Genomic DNA, 19,561 nt, shown 5'->3' on the forward strand with positions numbered 1-19,561 from the left:
AGATGATTCTGTGAACCACCATTTCTATAGAGATACTTTGTGGGTATATGCTTACAGGCATGTGTGTCTAATCTATGTGTTTCATACGCTTTATTCACTTTAACAATAATTGAGAAGAGGCTTAATTCAAATGAAGCGGTGATAGTTATCTGTGCAGCTTGAAAGCACTGATTTATTCTTGGTTGCTGGTTGAAACTATTGCCTTTATAAGTCAGTATTCCGTAGAATTTTGAGTTTGTTCTCACTTAAAAATATTTGTTTTCAGACCACAACACTGGTCTCCCTATGGAAGCAGCTGTTCCTGTCTGGCAGTGAGATCCCATGGAGAGGCAGAGGAGGGGGATGGCTCTTCATATCCATGAAGCCTGGATACTTCTGTTTATAATCCCTGCTTTGGTCACTCCAGCTGCCATCAGTCATGAAGACTACCCTGCTGATGAAGGGGACCAGGCCTCCAGTAATGACAATCTGATCTTTGATGACTACCGAGGGAAGGGCTGTGTGGATGACAGTGGCTTTGTGTACAAACTGGGAGAACGGTTTTTCCCGGGACATTCCAACTGTCCCTGTGTCTGTACTGAGGATGGACCTGTTTGCGATCAACCAGAATGCCCTAAAATCCACCCAAAGTGCACAAAAGTGGAACACAATGGATGCTGTCCAGAATGCAAAGAAGTGAAAAACTTTTGTGAATATCATGGGAAAAATTACAAAATCTTGGAGGAATTCAAGGTATGAAAGCCTTTCTTCAGTATTTAATATTAGTATGCTCTAGGAATTGTGATTCTGTTGGGGACTCTCAAAGGCACTCAGTATTTGCTTACTGCTATTTACTGGTGCTAAAGCTGAAGTCCTTTTTGGCTGTCACGCAGGTCTGGCTAACGTAAAAGCTGCCATCTCCCCCCTTGTGCGCACTCACTGAGGGCCGGGGTCAGTGAAACCCCCACCCTGAAATGCCAGCCCTCTAAATCTGCTACTCCGGACAACCTCCCTCTTTGCTCATAGCGTGAGTCAGGTTGGACTGCCAGCGGTGTCTGTAAAAAAAGTGGTAAACCAATACTGAGTGCTTTTTGAGAACCCTTTTTCCAATTTGGATAGCAAAAACTGATGGCATGGTACTGAGAGTTGTTACTCATGACTGTATGAGGATGCAAGTAAGTAGATTGCAAGCTGTATTTAATCAGTTCATTTCAACTGTGATAAGGCTGTCTAGAATGGCAGAAGACGAGTTCCTAGGCGGATGACCGTCTCAAGTAATGAGACGTATGAGGTTTAATTGTGATGGTTGAGTTCCTATTAGGAATGCTGTAAAGAAATAATCCTTCTGGAACGTATCTTAAAAATAAGACCAGATTTTCAAAATCCCTTACCCTTTAAACAACCTGCAACTCTCATTCTAATGAGTCTGATTGCATGTTTTCAATTCTGCTAAGGAAAATAGCATTTCGCAGTGACAAACAGGGTCTGTAAAAGCAATAGGTATACATGAGTTTGTTCTCTCAGGTCACATGGCTTTAAGACTCGTATCTCCATAATTAAGAGCAGCCTATAACTCTTCATGGCTGTGTGCCTGATCTCATTATCCACTTGCAGATTTATTTTCTTTTCTGGCAATGAAAATACTTCCATATAGGTCTGTGTACTTCACAAGTTCTTGGTAACAGAGATCACAATTTCCTTTTTCCCAGCTATCGTCATGTTCAGCAAAGGTGGTATTTAGTTCCTTTCTTCTATCCTATATGGTTTATGTTCGTCTTTTTTCTGTCCACCTGTAACTGCAGTCACTCAGTATGGGGAAGACAGTTTAATGTCCTAGACACAAGGCAAAATAAATGCATGAAGAACGTCTCCTTGAGGGCCGTCCTGATCGGCCTGTTCTCTGCCTTGCTTTGCAGAGGAACGTGAAAATGCTGATCTTGTGAACTGCTTAAGTAGCAGTTTCTTCTTGCCCTAGAAAGGCCTAGCCCAACTTCATCCCACATCCCATCCATGCTTCAGTGGTCCCATTTTGGCTGCTGAGTTGTCAGGCGATGAAATGTCACACCTCGGTGTAATTCTGACACAAGGTCAGGTTCTTACGTGAGAGTTATGAGGACTCTTTTTGGAGAGATTTTAGGAAGGAGAAAGTCACAAGGACTTTTTGGAGAGATTTCAGTGGGAAATAATGAGATGGATCTTCTCATTAGAGTATCTTTTGCATGCAAATGAAGTACAAAAGTACTGATAACTTTTCCGGAAAGAAATAATTGCACCCTGATAACGGATCAAAGGATAGAGAAAGAGAATTTAGGGGTGAAAGGCTGTTAGAGAGAGTTAGAGCAGTCTGGTTCATTGTTTGCTGTGTTCAAAAACGGGGTGTTGCATGGACAGCGACGTTCCAGTATCCTCCGAGAAACACAAAGCAGATGGTGGCACGCCACTCTCGCACACGGTAACCTTCAGTCCAGGACTGATGTGAGAACCTTCAGACTTAATTTAGTTGACAGTTGAGCTTTTGACCTGGACCTGTGTTTTGTCGAGAGCTTGATACCTTGTGGCACAGGGCAGAAAACTTTTTTTTTTTTTTTAAATCTATGTGTTTATCTGCAATAAATAGTGAACTTTTTTTTTTCCCCCCTCTAAGTAGTGGAAGAGATTCAGGCAATGGAAGATTACTGTGCACTTCCAGGGGTGTTTTGGGGGAAAAAAAGGAGGGCCTGTGAACTATGACTTTATAAATGCTATAGGGAGGACAGAACTTCAAGATTCAGGGAACTGCTGCTATGAAGTGAAATCTTGACTTCATTGAATCATCCAAACATTTTGGTGTTTACTTCTAGGGAACAAAGAGTTTACCTGCTGTCTCCACAGGTGGAATTCTGGGGAGTTCATAGGTTTTACAGGCTCTGAGCTCTCATCCTGTTGAATTTATAAGGTCTGCAAACTTTCTCAAGTCCATTCCAGTCAAAGAGGAGAGGCTTTCTCCAGTCGTTCTGACTCAAAACCAGACTGCCTTCAGTGGCAACAGAGGCACTGTGTTACGTGGGCTCGTAACCCTTTCACCCACCTGATTTACTTTTGCTAATATGTAGGTTCCAAATCATCATCCGTAGAAGTGCTTGTTGCTGCGTAGTTACAGCTCAAATTAACCTCCATTTAAAAATCTTTTGCAAGTATGTGTCTCTGTGTGTGTGTGTGCCAGGACTGACTCATCTTGTAGAAATTTCAACTGTCTGATCTTTCACAAATTAGCATTTATTTTTTTTCTCTAGGAAATTTTTTTTCTCTAGGATATCAAAATCTGTGAGAGGTTTCCGTTTGGGAGAATTTTCCTGTCTTGTTTCTAGATTTCTGTTTAGGTTTGAGGTGAGAAATCCAAATGCAATTTCATCTTTTGTTTCGTACTACTGACAGTAACTGACTATCTCAGGGTAAAGGAGTAGTTATAAAGGCCTATTTCTTGAATATTTAGCTTTCCTCTAGTGAACTGATCTTGTACCTCTGATTTTTTTTGACTCATAACAATCATAAGCACAAAATGTAAACATGACAACAAGCCATCTAGCTTAGACAGCTGTCCAAATGTTTATGCTTGTGCCCCTAAATCATTAACACGTACAAATGAAATGCTGAAGTGAAGTTCAATTGTACATCTAAACCCATTTGTAGTTTTTCTTGTATCCTTTTGTAAAACCTTGTGTCCCTGGCAGATGGTTTAGTAACCCCATGTAGCATCTTCATAGCTCTGTTATGGGTCCTGGGAGATCTTTGTGGGTTTTGGGCCCCAGCTGCCCGTACGGAGCCTGCCCCATCTCCTTGGTTTGACTGGGACTGATCCCCAACTTGGGCCGAGGCTGCGGTTCCCCCTGGAAACCTCCGCAGAAAAGGTCAGCACGGTCTCTCTAATGGGAATGGAGATCTGACTCAAATGTGTCTAACGTATAGATTGCTGCCCAGTGTTCAGGATTTTGATTCCTGTGTGGAGCAGTAGGCAGGAGAAAGGGGAAGTCTGGTGGCTTTTACTGGGATCCACCTCTCTCTTTCCCATCTCATTTTCCCCATCTCTCCTTGTCAACCTCAAATCTGGTCTCTTGGGTCTCCTCCGGTCCCTCTTGGAGGCAAACGCGGGGCGACGGGCAGCTGTGATGGCTGCAGGGAAGGTGTGAAGGATGCTGCGAGTCTCAGGCAGTCTCTCTGTTTTCTCCAGAGGGATCTGGCAGGGCCTCTCGGGGTCACTTAGCAGCTTGCTTTTTCTCCCACGCATCAGCCGTGTTTTGATTTCAGTCCTGGAGGTTAAGGTCTGAGTCCCGAGTGCTCCGCGCTCGCCTGTACTAGCAGAGATCTTTCAGGGAGGTTGTTAACCCTCCTCTTTCTTCCCAGAGAGAGAAAACAAGCAAGTAACAACTCAGAGTGCGGTCTCAGTTATTGTAAGTAGACATAGTTGTGTTTTAAATGAATGTTCCCAGACAGCAGCTTATATAAACTTCAGGAGACAGTGTACCGCCGGCGTGATGGATGTTCATTGGCAGCTTGTGGAGAAATCGTGCAAATGTCAGTGAGACAACAGTTTTCCTACATGCTGATTAGTTTTTACTCTCTCGCATAACTTGCTGACAGAAAAGCACATACCTACCCACATCTGAGAAATGTAGTTGACGGTGTGGTTAAGGTGTATTTGTAGGCACAGTTAGGAGCCGTTTGAAGAGGATTAGGTTGTCATTTGGACAGTCCCTAATCATTTCTGAATTTCCTAGATCTCTCACCACCCATTACAGGCGGATCCAGAATATGTAGCAAAATACCGTTGCTGGGGAAGGAACAATCTGTTCACAAGAGATTGTCAAGCTGACATCTTGAAAGTTCTCTTCGTTGTAGACCCTCAGGCAGGAACTGCTCCCTGTCCCTGCTGGAGAGTGAGTCCCAGTGACATGGGTTTTGATAGCATGGTGCCATCCTTCTCAAAGTCAATGGCAGAAATTTTCGAGGCACAGACGCTAAAATACCTCCATTTGCCTGGCATGACATTGGGCGAGTTATCCTTTGGGTGGGAACATGAGCGGTTTTGGCATCACAACTTGGCCTTCCCGGTAATGTTCAGGTCAGAAGAGCAACTTCAGCCTGCAGTTGTGAGCTTGAGCTTGGAAACAGCTCTGAACATGAAGAACGTTTTTTGGGTGCTCTTCAGTGGCCGCCCTGCTTTCTGCCAAGCACAGAGCTGCAATTTCTTCAGCCATTGGCTCTGCCAGTGCTTAACCTCTGCTGCTGCCTTTCATCTGCCTGCCTTTCCCAAGGACTTCTCCACCTGCTTGTCTTCTCCCCTTCTACTTTCACTGCTCCCAAACCCATCCTCGCTCAAAAAGTCCCTAGATGATGTCCAAATGTTTGTCCCTTGCATCAAGCACAAGTATGGAGGGATGGGAGAACAACCCTTGCCCCTGGGCCGGCCTCTGTACTGAAAAAAAAAGGTGGGGGGGGGTAAAGAGAGAACAGGAAAAGGGGAAATTTTAGCTTCATTCTAGGGCAAAATCTCCACTGACTTGAAAAGAGCCAGGATTTCACTGCTGGAGTTCTACTTTATTTTTCTTTCTCATGTTTCCTGCCACTGCGTCTTATGTTCATTGCTTTGTTTTGCCCACAAATCATCTGTAATCCTTCAGCTAGGGCTTCTGTATCTCACTGACTTTATGTCTTCTGGAGCAGCACTTTGCACAGTAGGGATCACAGCTCTAACAGGGATCTTCGGGGTATAATCAGAATCCAAAATAAATGAGGGACTATATACGTGTGGCATTATCATATACTAATTCTCAGCTCATTATGGAAATCTTTACTTCCGAATAGTGGCACCTCCTTCTCCTTTGTTAATGCTCTTTAAAAATGTTTTATTAAGGCAATTATCTCAATATAACTTAACAAAATAAGACCTCTCATCAAGAGGTGTTAGCACATGCAAGAGTGTATTCAGCTGCCATCCCAGCCTCCCTCGATCCCTGAAGTGCAGTGTGTCCGTTCTACCACCGGAGAAAAGGAGGATATGAAACCAAAAAGGGATTCCCCACCCGCAGAACCCTGCCAGAAATAGAAACTGAGTGGTGCAAGCTGTGGCCTTGCTCTGAGCGCTGTTACCCAGCCTGGGAGAGCACCCTTGTCAAACCTGGCTGGAACACTTGGGCCGTTCCAAGGGCGTTACTGATGGGCTGGTGCTGTTTTAGGGGAAAAACCAGAGTTTGTTGCAGCCCTGGGTTGGAAGGGAAGGTGAGGGGGGGAAGTGTGCAACCATCCGGTGCCTGGGGTGCTGAAAAGGAAGGTTCTTTCCTGAGTTTTCTCCTCTGTTAGACGAGTGTTCAGTTTGCTGGTGAATCTTGGAAAGCCTTCAAACCATGGCAAGCTAATCATTGTAAGAACTAGCATTTTTAAAACCTTTTGGTAGTATGCTAAACCAGTCATCCAAATCACTAGTAGTTTTTACGTCTTTGCTCAGGAATTCCAAGAAACTGATTACTAACCCAAGGCAGCATGGGGCCCCAATTTTAATATTGGCATTTTTCTCTCCAAGATGTGTGCAGCCGGGTTTTTTTCTACTATGACTCAAACAAATGGGGCGCTTTTTTTATGTTATTATTATTCTTGTGTGTTCTGCAATTTCACGTACGGCTAGAAAATCATAATACAAAAGAAATTTCAATAACGTGCCTGTGCTTTAATAAAAGGAGCCATGAACAATGCCAGCTCTGAAGATAGCATACAGCCGTTGAAATCAGACAGGGGAAACAGAACATCAGTCAGATGGAAAAGTATGATTTATTATCTTCCTCCTGGCAAAATTACAGTGACAATGTCTATGCAAAGGAATCTGAAATTACTGACTTACTGTATTTCTGTCATAATTTGTACCAGGAAAACATACTAAAATAGATAGGCATGTCACATATTGATCTATAGCGATAGCTACTTTTTAAATTATGCTCTGTACTTAGCTACTGATTCTATAACATATATATTACATTAGGCACAAGTATGTTATTACAACAGGTGAAAGAAGATGGGCTGTGTTCAGAATTTGGCTACAAAACATCCGTGCTGTTGTTTTCCTCAGATCACGGTAAGACATGGAGGCCCCAAAAGCTCAGAGCTCAGTGACGCTGGCTGTGCTACACACGTCCTCTCTCAAAGCTCCCCAGTGAAACAGATGACACCCAAAACTTGAGCATCAGCATCATTCAAAATCACCAGGAATTAAGCACAAGCCCCCGTGTTTTAATCACAGTGCACCGGTGTGGGAGCACAGTGCAGAATTTGGCCTGCACGTGCAAGCCCAAGGGTTTGGTATTTTTCCAGTAAATACGATACAGGAATTAACACGTGCCCAACATTTGTACCACCAAAGCTGTGGCTGGGCTTTCAGTTACTTGCTCCAGAAAATAGCCCATCGGCTCTGCTTGCTTCCAGAACTGGGGGCTGTCCAGAGAGCTACAGAAAGAGAGGAGATATCTGTGCACAGCCGGAGAAGAGGCTCTGGCACTTCCTCTCCCCTCCATCGCTGCGGGAGCCGCGCTGTTAAGAAAATGGAATGTGTAGTACATGCGACTGTTACCAGCTCCTTCCAAGAGTGGTAAAATTAAGTCTGAGGCTTTGTTATTGTGCCAGACGATGCTCAGTGAGGCCAAGGAGAGAAGCGGTTGTCCCTTGGCTCTCCCAAGCGATGTCCATCTCTGTCACCCGAGATGTTTCTGTAGGGCTGGTGAGCGTGAGGTCCTCAGGTCGTCAGCTTGGGGAAAAGGATCTGTAGAAGTACTGGCAGATCATTGGTGCGAAGTTTTTTGGAAAACCGTTTCCTGCCAGAGCGAGGGGAAGTGCAGGTGTGCGTTTGTTGCTGCTGGAATGTGCTTTATGCGGAATGGCGTTCATTAAAAATAATGCTCAATTAGCTAATTATCCGAGTTATTGTTTTTAAGACTATAATTAGATAAATCATGTAGTGACAACGCTAGCTCTAGTTGCAAAGTAAAAATACATGTGATGTTAGGCTTCCTTACTCTTTGTTCTGTGGTACAATTCAGAGGTAATTCTTTGGGAATTATAATAAAATCGGTATGCTTGGAGGAGCATTAGGGTTTGAAGCAGCTCCTCAAAGCGAGGAATCTCTCAGTCTGTTAACCGTGGTCATCCCAGGCAGGAGAACCTTTCTGACGGAGGGTTAACCCAGTGTGCTCCCTGTCTTAGCAGACCCCAGCATCTTCTCTTATCACTGATAACCTGTTCAAAGCCATTTTCGTTTCACATCCTTGCCAGCTTGGGCCCGTAACCACATGTGATAACATCCCCCGAGGGACAGAAACCTCCCAGACCCTGTTGGCTTCTCTCCTGAGGGTTTCAGCAATGCCAACTGGATACAAGGGGCACACAGGAGAATTTGGAAAATGCCTTTGCCATAGTGCCAGCTGGTAAAGAGCTGCTTTATTCTGTAGGGCAGGTGGGACAGGTTCTCCGCTGCTGTGAACTGCTGCAGCTCCTGGATCACGAGCAGCCCATTGGGATGTTACACTGGTGTAAAGGTTGGTACCAGGTAGATACTCCTCTGTGGAGGTTGCGTGATGCTGACCTGAGAGAAGGATTTGCCCGAGGGAGCTCCCAGGAAGCCTAATCTACCTTGCCAGCTGCCAGAAAAGTAAAAGTTAGGCTAGGCTATCAAAAAAAGTACAGATAATGGAGAATCATAGAATGGTCAGGGTTGGAAGGGACCTCTGGAAATCATCTAGAATGAGAGAGAAAAAGCAACCAGGAACAAGTCAGTATTTGATACCATGTGTTTGCCCCTCTCCAACCTCTCCACACGCAATGAAAACAGGACCGGTGTCAAAGCCCAAGAGCAAAAGAAACCAAAACCACAGCAAACCCGGGCAGACATGTGGTGTTAACCCATGGGTACAACCACAACGCACTGCTTGGCAAGACGGGGCTTTGAAGCAGGGCCTGGAGACGGCAAAGGAGAAGAGGATGTGCGTGTAGTTGTAATTGTGGGTGCTTAAGCACCTGTACCCCCAGCAACGTAAAGGAAAAAAATGCAAGTCAGCTCCTAACCACTCCTTGGACATAGACTTGGGTTCAGCCAACGTGTCTTTCCTTGGGAAGAGAGAAAGGCGATACAGCAGCAGAGCGTGTTAATGGAGATCAGTAATGAGCCCTTGTCTCCAGCTCCGATGCTGGAGGGCATCCTGAGCTCTGCAGAGGGGAGCAAGAGCAAAGCGTTCGGGAAGGAGCTGCTCCGTCGGGGGGGGAAGGTGGGACCATGTTGGTGTGCTGGTGGGACGCAGGACCTCCTACTGCGGTACCGGGGGTGGCACTGGCTTCCCTTAGGGCACAAGAGGTGCAAAACTGTGCGAAACGCTGAGGCTGAGGGTGATGGAGCACTGAAATCTGCAGCGTGGGGCCTGCAGCAAGAGGAGCTCACCCCTGCCCTTGACTGCTGTGACCCAGCTGGGAGTCAGCGCCCGGGGTGATGATTTCGAGCTGCCTGAGCGGCGTGGGGACACGGAACTTGTCTCCAGATGAAGCGGACTGCCTCCAAGGATTGCTTTCAGTTCGGCCAAACAGCCATCGTCTGGGTATCTTGTGAGTAAAAGAGCCACAGGGCTGAAGCCATCACTGGTGTAAATCTACCTGGCCTGTACTATGGCTGTGGAAAGTACATCTGACAATCCAGACAGAAAACTGCGGGAGAAGGAATGGGACCAAGATCCAAATCTCCTCCCCAGTGGTAGCTGGTTATGTTATACCTACCTCCTTAATACAAATTCAGTATTTTATTAGTACAAAGAGCTGAACTTGCCACCTTCTCCCATCTTTCGGTGTGAAAGAAGAAGGAAATGGCCAATTCAGGTATAGGGAAAACACACGTAAAAGGGATCACCTTTCTGACCAGGTCCTTGGTTCCTTTCTTCCTGCCCCAGGAGGCTTTCCCCGAGACAAGGCTCCTTCGTTGGAAGAGCCGACGGGGAGGGAACGGAGAGCAGGAAGCTGCCAGCTGGGCTCGCTTTCCCTATTGATATTAAAAGGAGCTGAACAAATGGGAAGCGCACACAAACATTTTGTCTGTGTCCGAATGGGGCCGTGCATCGCATGTTGGAGCCACGGTCCCATCTGTCATATCTGTAACTTTGTAAAAGGAGTCCTGTTCCCTGTGCGCTGGGCATGTCTGAACTAAAAACTGATTGTAATAGAGTCATAAAAATTATCAGCAAAGTAATAGAGAACTCCAGTCCCCTTAGCCCCAGGCTAGGTGAGGTGCAACTATTGTAAGGAATAAAATGAGGCATATATCAAAACAAAGAGAGTGTTCTTATGAAAGAAGTGCAAAGTCATCTCGTTACGAAAAGCTCCACTGCCGCTCTCGGGAGAGAAAAGCAACCATGAGACTGCAGAGACACAGCTCCTCTGGAAAAAGGGCCAGGGCTCGGCTCAAGGTTGTCTCTCTCTCTCATCAGCTGATGGAGGAGTCACTCCCCAGATCCAGACGTGGTTCCAGGAGCCTTTTAAACCCATCAAGTTGTATGGCACCTAGCAAATATATGAGTACAAAGCTCCTAAAGCCAGCCCAATCCTGAATTGTCAGATGTGGGCCCAGGATACCCCTGGTGAGACCCATCTTCTGTGCTTCTCTAGCAGCTCCCCAGGAATTTTTACAAAATGATGGCAAGGATAATGTTGTTCCCAGGTACGGACAGGCCTGATCTGGGGAGGAGAAAAGTATACATGACCTCAGGGGATTACAGCATCCTTATGGCTTTCCGTCTGCAGAATTCAGGCCTGGTCACCAGCCTACTGGAAAGACTCTTGTAGCTGTGAATAGACAAGCAGCAGTTAGGGGTAACTAAAACCGAGCTTTAGATGGAGAGCTGCGGCATCTGTAGGCTAAGAAAATAGGCAAGTCATCTTCAACTTCCTTGTGACGGGGCTGCTTTGAGTATAGGATGGAGTCACCATTCATAGAAAATGTTTTCAGTAATGTATTTGTGTCTCTCTTGTCGTTTCTATTGAGTGAGAAATTTGTTATTTCGTTTCAGTCTTACATTATTAATGTTTGTGTGTGTGCTGGGGGCTCCCTTAGAAATACAGGATCTCAGCATCCACTTCTGCTGCTTCTTGGAAGCCAGCTCCTTGTTTTAGCCAATCTGCAGTCTGGTGCAAGCATTTTTCAGTTTTTGGATGGCACAGTTCATTTGTATTGCTAGTGCTCCATATAAGTGGGATACAGCTCCAGTTTTTCACTGCAAAGAAATTACCTAATGACTGAGTAGTTTTTTCCTGTTGCAAAACCATTTGCAACCTGATGGCATTTTCAGTGATTGTACTCGTCTATAATCACTCACTAGATTGTTTATTTGAGCAACTTTCCACCTATGGAAAGTCCAAGTCATTACAATTTCTGTAGCATAATTGATATTGTGTCTCCACTAACTGGATGGATGATTTTTATTTTTTTTAAGTAAGTGGCAAAAATGAGTGAAATTTTTGCTCCATGCAGGTTCTTGTATTGGCGCGCGCGCATGCACGCACGCGAGCTATTTACCAAACTTTTAACACAATTTAGATGCTTTATGCTCCGCTAATAGTAAAGGCAAAGTGAGCAGCCCAGACGAGAAAGGGGCTGATTTCAGTCTCGCCTTCAGGTGGGACTCGCTAGCTAGCCCATTCTCTGCAGTCTGGCACCTGCAAAATTTCTCAGTTGAAAGCTTTCTCTGAACTCTCCTGCAATCTCCTGCTAATCTGCCTGAGATCACAGGCAATTTCAATAACAATGAAAATGATTCTAATTTCGACTCCAGGAGTATCTTTGATGAATGCTATCCCGGTTTCTTTTTTATTCATCTCCCCTGGTTTATGACTTCCCACCTCAGCCGTAATGCGGAAACCGTTTTGGCCTCCGATTTTATTCATCAGGTCCTTTTTAACTTTCTTCCCTTTCTTGCTTCCTGCCAATAAATTCACCACCTGAAACTGTAGCTACAAAAATAATTTCCATCAGAATTGCCATTGTCCTTGGCGTCATTAAAAGTTACAGCTACTCTGAAGATGTAAGTGCCCAATTTGACAGACTTCACTTTACCTCGCTCTGCTTTTCCTGCTGTTTCATCTACATAGAGCAGGATGCCAGCAGTCGAGCCTGTCTGAGGGGGAAGGCTGAATGTGATTATCCCTATGAGTGCTGGCACACAGTCTCTTGAAAAGATGGAGAGATTGGCAGCAGTGATGGTTTTCAGCTTTCCTTCCTTTGGAATCCAGCACTGGCAGGGGACGGGACACATCCAGTCTTTCCCAGGGACGTGGAGGCGGGAGGTGCATGTGGATACAGCTAGTGGATCCGAATCTAAGGCAAGGTACTGACAGATGTGTGCAGAAGTACCAGGTTAGATCCATTGCATTCGAAACCGCCTTGACAGCACTAGAAATGGAGATGATGGCATCTCCTTCTTTTTAAGGGGTTTGCACTTCTTTTTCTAACAAGTTCTCAAAGGGGAAGAACTCAAGTTCTCAAAGGGCACTGCAACTCCGTATTCAGTAAAACTATCACGACAAGCATTTTTTCCCTTTGCAATGTAATCTAGAAAAGGCATATACTTAGGCACCGTTTCCTTTTTGGTGTTTAGAGGAGGTGGGAGTTAGCATGCCTGGTTACGCTTTGCAGTGATACAGAGAGCCCTGGCATCTGCCCTGCGTTTGCTGTGGTGTGATGGATCCTTGGGTTTCCATGGGGCTCAGAAAGCAAGCCCGCTGGCTCCATTTCTTGGTTATACACCACTTTGAATTCCAGTCAACCAAGCAGATTCCTCCAGTCATTCTGCCCATTTTGTAAATATACTTGTATGACTCTGAAAAGCATCACCGGCCCCAATAGCAGGTCTATTGAATTCAGTGGAAATACTTGGATTGTCTTCTACTATCTTGAACAGCCCCTGCATGATGATCAGTATGTGTCTGTTGTAACATGATTAGATGGTTGTAAACACTTACGTGAAGCTTTTCTGTTTCCTTCCTCAAAAGAAATGTCAAGTATTTGTGATCTAGTAGTTGTGAAGTTTGTATTGCTCTGTAGTTGTTTGCTGGTGGCTGTGTATAATTGATGAAGGGCTGTTGTGCAACAGTCAGACAGCACGAGGACATGGTCCTTATGTGACCACTTTGTGGGACCTTGTCAATGAGATGAAGTCTTCCAGTATGGGATTATGGGACATTCTTGTACAAATACCCTCTTCAAGCTTAGCTGGAGAGTGCAGGAAGGAGGGGGAAGAGAGCAGCCCGCTAAATCCTGATAACTGGCTCTCAGAACAGACGACTAGAGGGCAATTGCAAGAATTTGGACTAGCTTTGAGCAGCCTGTGTGCTAGCTCCAGAAAAGATGTAAACCTTCTTCTGTGAAGCTGAAAACTTGGGTACAGAGAAAGCACGGCACAATTCAGTCCGTTCTTGAAAAGGTGAGGAGAGGCCCAAAGTCTCTGGAAGTGGCTGTGCTAAACGTGCCTGGGGGAAATCAGGAGCTGGCATTTAAATTCATAGAGTGGGAAGTCTCAAGGAGTAACAGGTCGGCATATAGTCTGTTTTAATGATAGTGAGATCCACTGGCTCTTGAAATATTTGGGTGCAAAATCACACTTTGCTCTCAGGCGGCTGCTTGGAAAATGGGCACCGTTTCCCAGCTCCTGGAGGGCTATGACCCCCAAATCCCAGGTCTGAGTGAAGCCAGCTGGATTAATCACAGCTGATCACAGGAGGCTGCAGCCTTAAAACTTGGTCCGAGAGTTCTTCTGAGCTGGATGACAGCCCACATATAGGTCTGAAATGAGTGCGCTTGGAAACCACAGCCTGGTGAATGTGACAGCAGAGCAAAAACTGGGGAAAATTACTTCTGATTGACAGAACAAACAGGTAAAGAAAAGGTATAAATCAGATGTCATCTTCAGAGTTTTTTGTTTGTCTTAGGTAAATCACTCCCTTTCTACCTCTCTAGAGGTGTTTGTGTAGAAGCAGCTAAGAGTGATTGACAAGCAGATGTGTAGACAGAGAAATCCTTCTTGGAAGCAGAGAAGAGGAGAGCTACAGTATAATGTTTCATATATATATATATATATATATGCTTCCTTCGTTCTCTCAAGGAGAATATCTACTACTGAGTCATAAGCTTTTGCCGGACAATCTACCTGTTATAGAAAAGTCTTTCACGTGTTTGAGGCAGCGGGGAGGTGGCTTAGGGTGCTGTAGTTGTGGACAAGGCATGAGCTAAGGGTGAAATGCAGGTGAGGGTCAGTAGGTATTTGGGACAGGAGAATTTCTGTGACTAAATGAGCTGGCTCAGATGCAGTAAACCTTAGGCCTTGCAGAAACTTCTTGCAAGACCTTGCCTAAAAACTTGAAGTTTTGTGTATCGGTTGCTTGTGTGATTGTACCAGCTACCTTGGTCTAAAAAAATGTTTGATTCAGATCTCTTCAGCTGTAGAAAAGCATAAAAGAGTAGATTTAGACACTGAGTTTTGAATTCAGTTTTCCATTTTATTTTTTCCACCTTTCCCTTAAGTTTGAGAAGAATTAGTACTTTAGGCTATTTTCGTGAAGAATTGTTTGATCATGCAATCTCTCTGTCTGTCTGCCAGTCCTTCTGGATGACTTGGGGGCCTGCGGGAGCCCTGAAGTGTAGACCTCTCAGAAGTGTGAAGTTTCTGTGGTTTTATGAAACCTAGTAGCTGACTAAAGATGGACCCACGTGGTACCCAGCCCCAGAAGAGAGGGAGCCCCTTGTCGCTGTGCGGAGTAGCTGGATGATGTTAGCAGTCATAATTCCTACATGTGCTGGCATCTGCTTCTCAAAAGAAGGTGAAAATGGTGGGGAGCTGGTGTGTATGGGAACAAGAGTGAAGATTAGGAGGTATGGTATCCGCATCTTGTTTGGCCTCCCGATTTCCCCTGCTCAGGCTGTATCTTGTTTTTCATTCTGTTTCCTTTGCTGCCTTTTTCGTTTGTTTGTTTATATCATCTATCAAGTTTATCATTATGTGCTCATGCACATAAAATCTTTATTAGCCGTGCGTATTCTCTATTCTCTCTTTTAATTTTCCTTCCTTCTTTCTTTGTTAACAAACTCTGCTGATTGCAGATGTTTCCCATTTGACATCACCTGAGACTAAGGTCTTCCAGCCACGCAAACGGATGAGTGCTGGCTCCTTCCTCCGGCTGCCTCGCTGTGCGGGATGGGGCCATCCCCTGCTAGAAGCAGGGAATGAACCTGCCCTCCCAGCCAAACCTGGGGTCACGGTCCTCCTTGAGATCAATAGCCCAGAAGAGAAATAGAAGTTGGGCCGTCGTCTTAGGTGTGGTTATAAACAAGGGTGTTTAGGGTCCACATCCTTGTGCTTCTTCGGTCCCTTTGAAGCAACTGGCTGAAGGAGAGGTGAATCAGGGTCAGTGCTGAGACCGAGAAGGTCCTTTGTGCTCTGTGTCCGGCTTCATCTGTTCGCAAAAGCCCTTGAATGGTGGTTAGATGTTGGCCACGTCTGCTTCGCACCAGCTTGCCTCGACTTGGTCCCTGCCCTGACAGCAATATTGAAGAACATGTTTCCTCACTAGTTCTGAGGGGTAGTGCTCCCACTCCTGTTGTAAGTGAAAATCGGGTAAAAAGAATTTCAGGTGCTTTGCACTGTTTTTCCCAAGTCAAAATGCTTACCGATACCTTCTACAAAAGGACTGGGTTTAATGATAGGTCCATTTGAACAGCACGGGACCATGCCGTTGTTGTGTGGACATGTACCCATGTCGTGGCTGGGCACCATGAACATCCTTTCCTTTTGGACAATGGCTAGAAGAATGTTTCTGCACCAGCATCTCTTGCAATCCTTCCTAACAAATCCTTCCCTAGAGAGTCTTCGAAGATTATTCTGCCGTGGACAGGTGGAGTGAATAAATCATCTTCTGGCTGAAGCCTTTTATGATCCTTTAATCTTAACACTTTTCCTAGTTTAAGGGACACCAGTAAAGCGTTTGCACTGTCCATGCCATAGCATCCAACTTGTGTCCTCTCTCCTTCTTACTTCAGAAACCCTCTGTACTGTTTTTTGGTAGGAATGAGAGTTTCTTTTCAGGCACTGGTGTTAGCTGATGTTTGACCTTCAGTGGCTACAAAAGTCTAAACTCTTCCATGAGAGATAAGTCTTTAAATCTGGATTCTGGGACTTGCAAAGATTGTCGGAGCTGCCTAGCAAATCCTGTGAGACGCTGCTAATCGTGAGCGGTACGTGCAGTGGGACAGGGAGCAAGCGAAGCAGCAGCACACGGGTGGGAATGCCACTGACCACGGGAGAGTAACTGCTGTGGTCTGGAGGAAAAGAAGAGCAAATGAGGTAGGTGGAAGAATCAGGAAACAAAACTTTGGGACATCTTTCACTGCTTCTCTGTTCTTCACTGGTTCCCAGTTTGTCATTTTGCCGCTTGGTCTACATGATACCTATGTAAATAGAGGACTTTTTTGGCCAGTGTCCCGTGGTTATTCCACAAAAAGGGTAGCTCCAGGGAAATTAATAGCAGGGATGCAGAGCACACAGACACCGGTAAAAAGATGCTCAGTCAGTGTGCTTGGGGCAAAGTCCTTTCTGAAGGGGCAGGGGTTTGCAAATCAGAGCTCAGAGAACCTCCCATGGGAGAGAGTACCCAGGCGTTCATAAAAGAAGTGGACAGGAAGGCTGGAGTCACCTGTGGAGGTGAGCGTCTGGGTAAGAGCCACAGTAAGGGGTGCTGGCAAGCGAACAAAATGGTGAGGTAGAGGCAAGACCAAGTACCTTGAACTTGATAGGACGGGAAAGAGGAGGTGGCTGAGAAAAGTCTTGTGGTTCATGCCAAAGCAGCCTTTTCGTTCGCTTGCCTTTTACCGCCGAGGTGTGCTTTCCTTCTTTAATTGTGTGCGGTTTTTCCCTCCTGAAAAGCTGCTTTCAGTGTCAAGCAACATCATGGTTTATTACGGTGTCATTTTCAGGTTACACCAGCAACGCGAAAGCAAAAGATGCGTGTGTCATGTCTCATTTACTCGGTTGCAGAGTCGTTCAGGGGCATCTTCTACTTCTGCTGATCATCTTTAAGCCATAGATTGGGCTGCAGTCCTGGCAATGCATCACGTATTTCTTAGCATTGCAGCCACTGTAGTAGTGAAGACGGGGACAAGTCCTGAAGGATATGGCAGTGAAAGCCTCCACAAATCACAAGATCTAGTTGTACTGCTTCATACAATTAGCGATTAAAATGAGTAAAAACAAAGCAGCAATTTTCTTATTGATCCCTCAGCAAATAGTTCTGTCTATTTTCTTCTGTATTGTTTCTTCTTATTAAATAGCCTTGAATAAGAAATGTCAGTCAAATGAATTTAGATTCCTGGTGCTTCAGACAGAAATCAAAGCAGGATTGAATGAGGAAAGATAATTAGAGAGAGGAATTCCACCTCCACAGACTTCTTCTCTTGCTCAAGGAGTGCTGATTTTATCTAAATTGCCAAAGCCGTGAGCAAATGAGAGGTGATGGGAATTATAGACTGCAGATGCTGAGACAAAGCAAGGGAGGCTTTAATTAGTGCATTTTAGGTAGAAATGAATTTCCTGGGAATAAATTATTTGACTCAAAACATATGGAGCTTCTTAGAGGTGAACTGAAAAGCTTTTTACCTGCCAGATCCAGGGCTCATAGGTTGTATCTGTCTTGTAGAAAGGAGTGACCTGTCACTGGGGTCTGAAACATGAATCCTCCTTTCCTTTGCATCTCACTTTTTTTTTTTTTTTTTGATATGGAGGAATTCCCCTTGCTGCAGATTGCCATCAATGCAACAGAAAGCAGAATTTTTTTCCAATACCCACATGTACTCGTTCAAGTGCTAGTGATGGATCTACCGTTGCCGAGGAGTTGGGAGTTACATATTGAACCTACAGGTGCTGAAAGGAAGTTATTTTCCTTTCAAATTGTCCTGTTATTCTCCTTTCTTAGCTCTGCTGTCTGTTTCATCACACTTGCACACACACAAGGACCCTAGGAACCTTAAAACACTGCCCTTTCTATTTTTCAACAGATTTCCACAGCTTTTCAAAGGGTGAGACAGTGACAACTCTCCACTGTTCGGAGGTGGATAGAGATTCCTGTTTGAACTGATGGAGCTGAAACGAAACCATTTAGCTGGGTGCTTTAATCCGCAACTCCCTGACTTCAGCAGAATTATTCAGGCTCTTAATTATTTACATACTGTGTGTGAGGCAGTTGCTCACAAACCTTGTTGAAAGAGGCAGGAGTGGAGCCAGGACCAGATCTGATGGTTATATTATGGGAGTGCTTACAGACCCCTGATGCAGGTGCTGCACAAACACAGAATAAAATGGGTTTGCCTCTCCCAAGAACAATACGGTTCTCTGCGCTGAAAAGCAGGAGTGAAAGCACATCAAGAGGCTGATGGATGGACGGACCACCCCAGCAGCACCTTTCCGACAGCTTGGGGTTTGCTGTGGCAGTGGTGGTCTACATGAGATATCAGTATGGCCTGGAAAATCACCCTGTCCTCCCTTCTTGGGATGAACCGCCACTCGTGTTCTTCCAAAAATCCTGCTCTGCTGCCGGCCAAATGTCTAAGATAACAACAGATGGGTAGAGCAGAGGTACAGCCTCGTGGCTTCAGCTCGGCCTTTTTGACAAAGGGTCCTAAAGTCTCATGAAAGCTAAAAAACCCTACACCCTCTCTGGGAAAACGAGTATCATGCTTACTGGTTTTTCTAATGTTCTGGTCGCCTATTTCAGATGTTGCTATTTTGTCCTATAGGTTAATTTGTATTACCCATGATGAATGAATGCAGTCAAGAGGTATTGAACGCTGATGTGTTTATCTCATGGCAAGATAGAAATGTTGCAAACTTGTGAGCTACGGGAGGAAATGGGCTAATTTTAGATTTGTTCCTAGCCCTCGCCATGCGAATGGTGTCGCTGCGAGCCCAGCAATGAAGTTCACTGTGTTGTAGCAGACTGCGCAGTTCCCGAGTGTGTCAACCCAGTCTATGAACCAGAACAGTGTTGTCCTGTCTGCAAAAATGGTAAGAAAGTACTGTATTGGCTTTAACAAAGAGATATAAAGGAAACATTTTATTAAAATGTTGTTACTGATGCATCGCCAGGAGGTTTGCTTCTGTTGGCACAGGCTGGCGCGTGGGCTTCAGGTACGAGGTGGCAACTGGGAAAATTAAGGCTGCCCTTCCTGGCCTGTGTCTTCTCATTGAAGCTGATGGGTTGCTGACTTGAGTAAGGCTTTATAGGATTGAGTCATGATATCGGTGATAGTCATTTCATGTCTTTGCTTTTTTCTCATCATTAGTCTAACAGGAAATCAAGTATATAAGAAAAGAGAGGGTCTTTGACCCTAAATTAAGAAACCAATGGTTATTACCTAAGACCAGGAGAAAACTCACCGAAATCAATGGCAAAACTTCCACTGGGGCCAGTAAGACACACACCAAGCCTGTGATGTTATTAGCCGTGTGCTGGAGTCTGTGGGTGTAGCGTTGGCCCTCATTGTCCTGCT

At 45.2% G+C, this 19,561-nt stretch overlaps 1 protein-coding gene across 1 annotated transcript in view; it reads left to right on the forward strand.

Moving 5' to 3' along the window:
- The first annotated feature begins 321 nt into the window (after nucleotides 1-321).
- The window catches only part of VWC2L (von Willebrand factor C domain containing protein 2-like), a 56,886-nt gene continuing 37,646 nt past the window's right edge, over nucleotides 322-19,561 (forward strand). Inside the window, exons 1-2 of the mRNA XM_009709422.1 lie at nucleotides 322-732; nucleotides 18,947-19,076. Of these exons, the coding sequence (XP_009707724.1) occupies nucleotides 322-732; nucleotides 18,947-19,076 (541 nt within the window). The remainder of the gene's footprint in view (nucleotides 733-18,946; nucleotides 19,077-19,561) is intronic.

Source organism: Cariama cristata, unplaced genomic scaffold, assembly GCF_000690535.1.
Source record: "Cariama cristata isolate BGI_N322 unplaced genomic scaffold, ASM69053v1 scaffold10501, whole genome shotgun sequence".
Taxonomy (NCBI): Eukaryota; Metazoa; Chordata; class Aves; order Cariamiformes; family Cariamidae; genus Cariama; species Cariama cristata.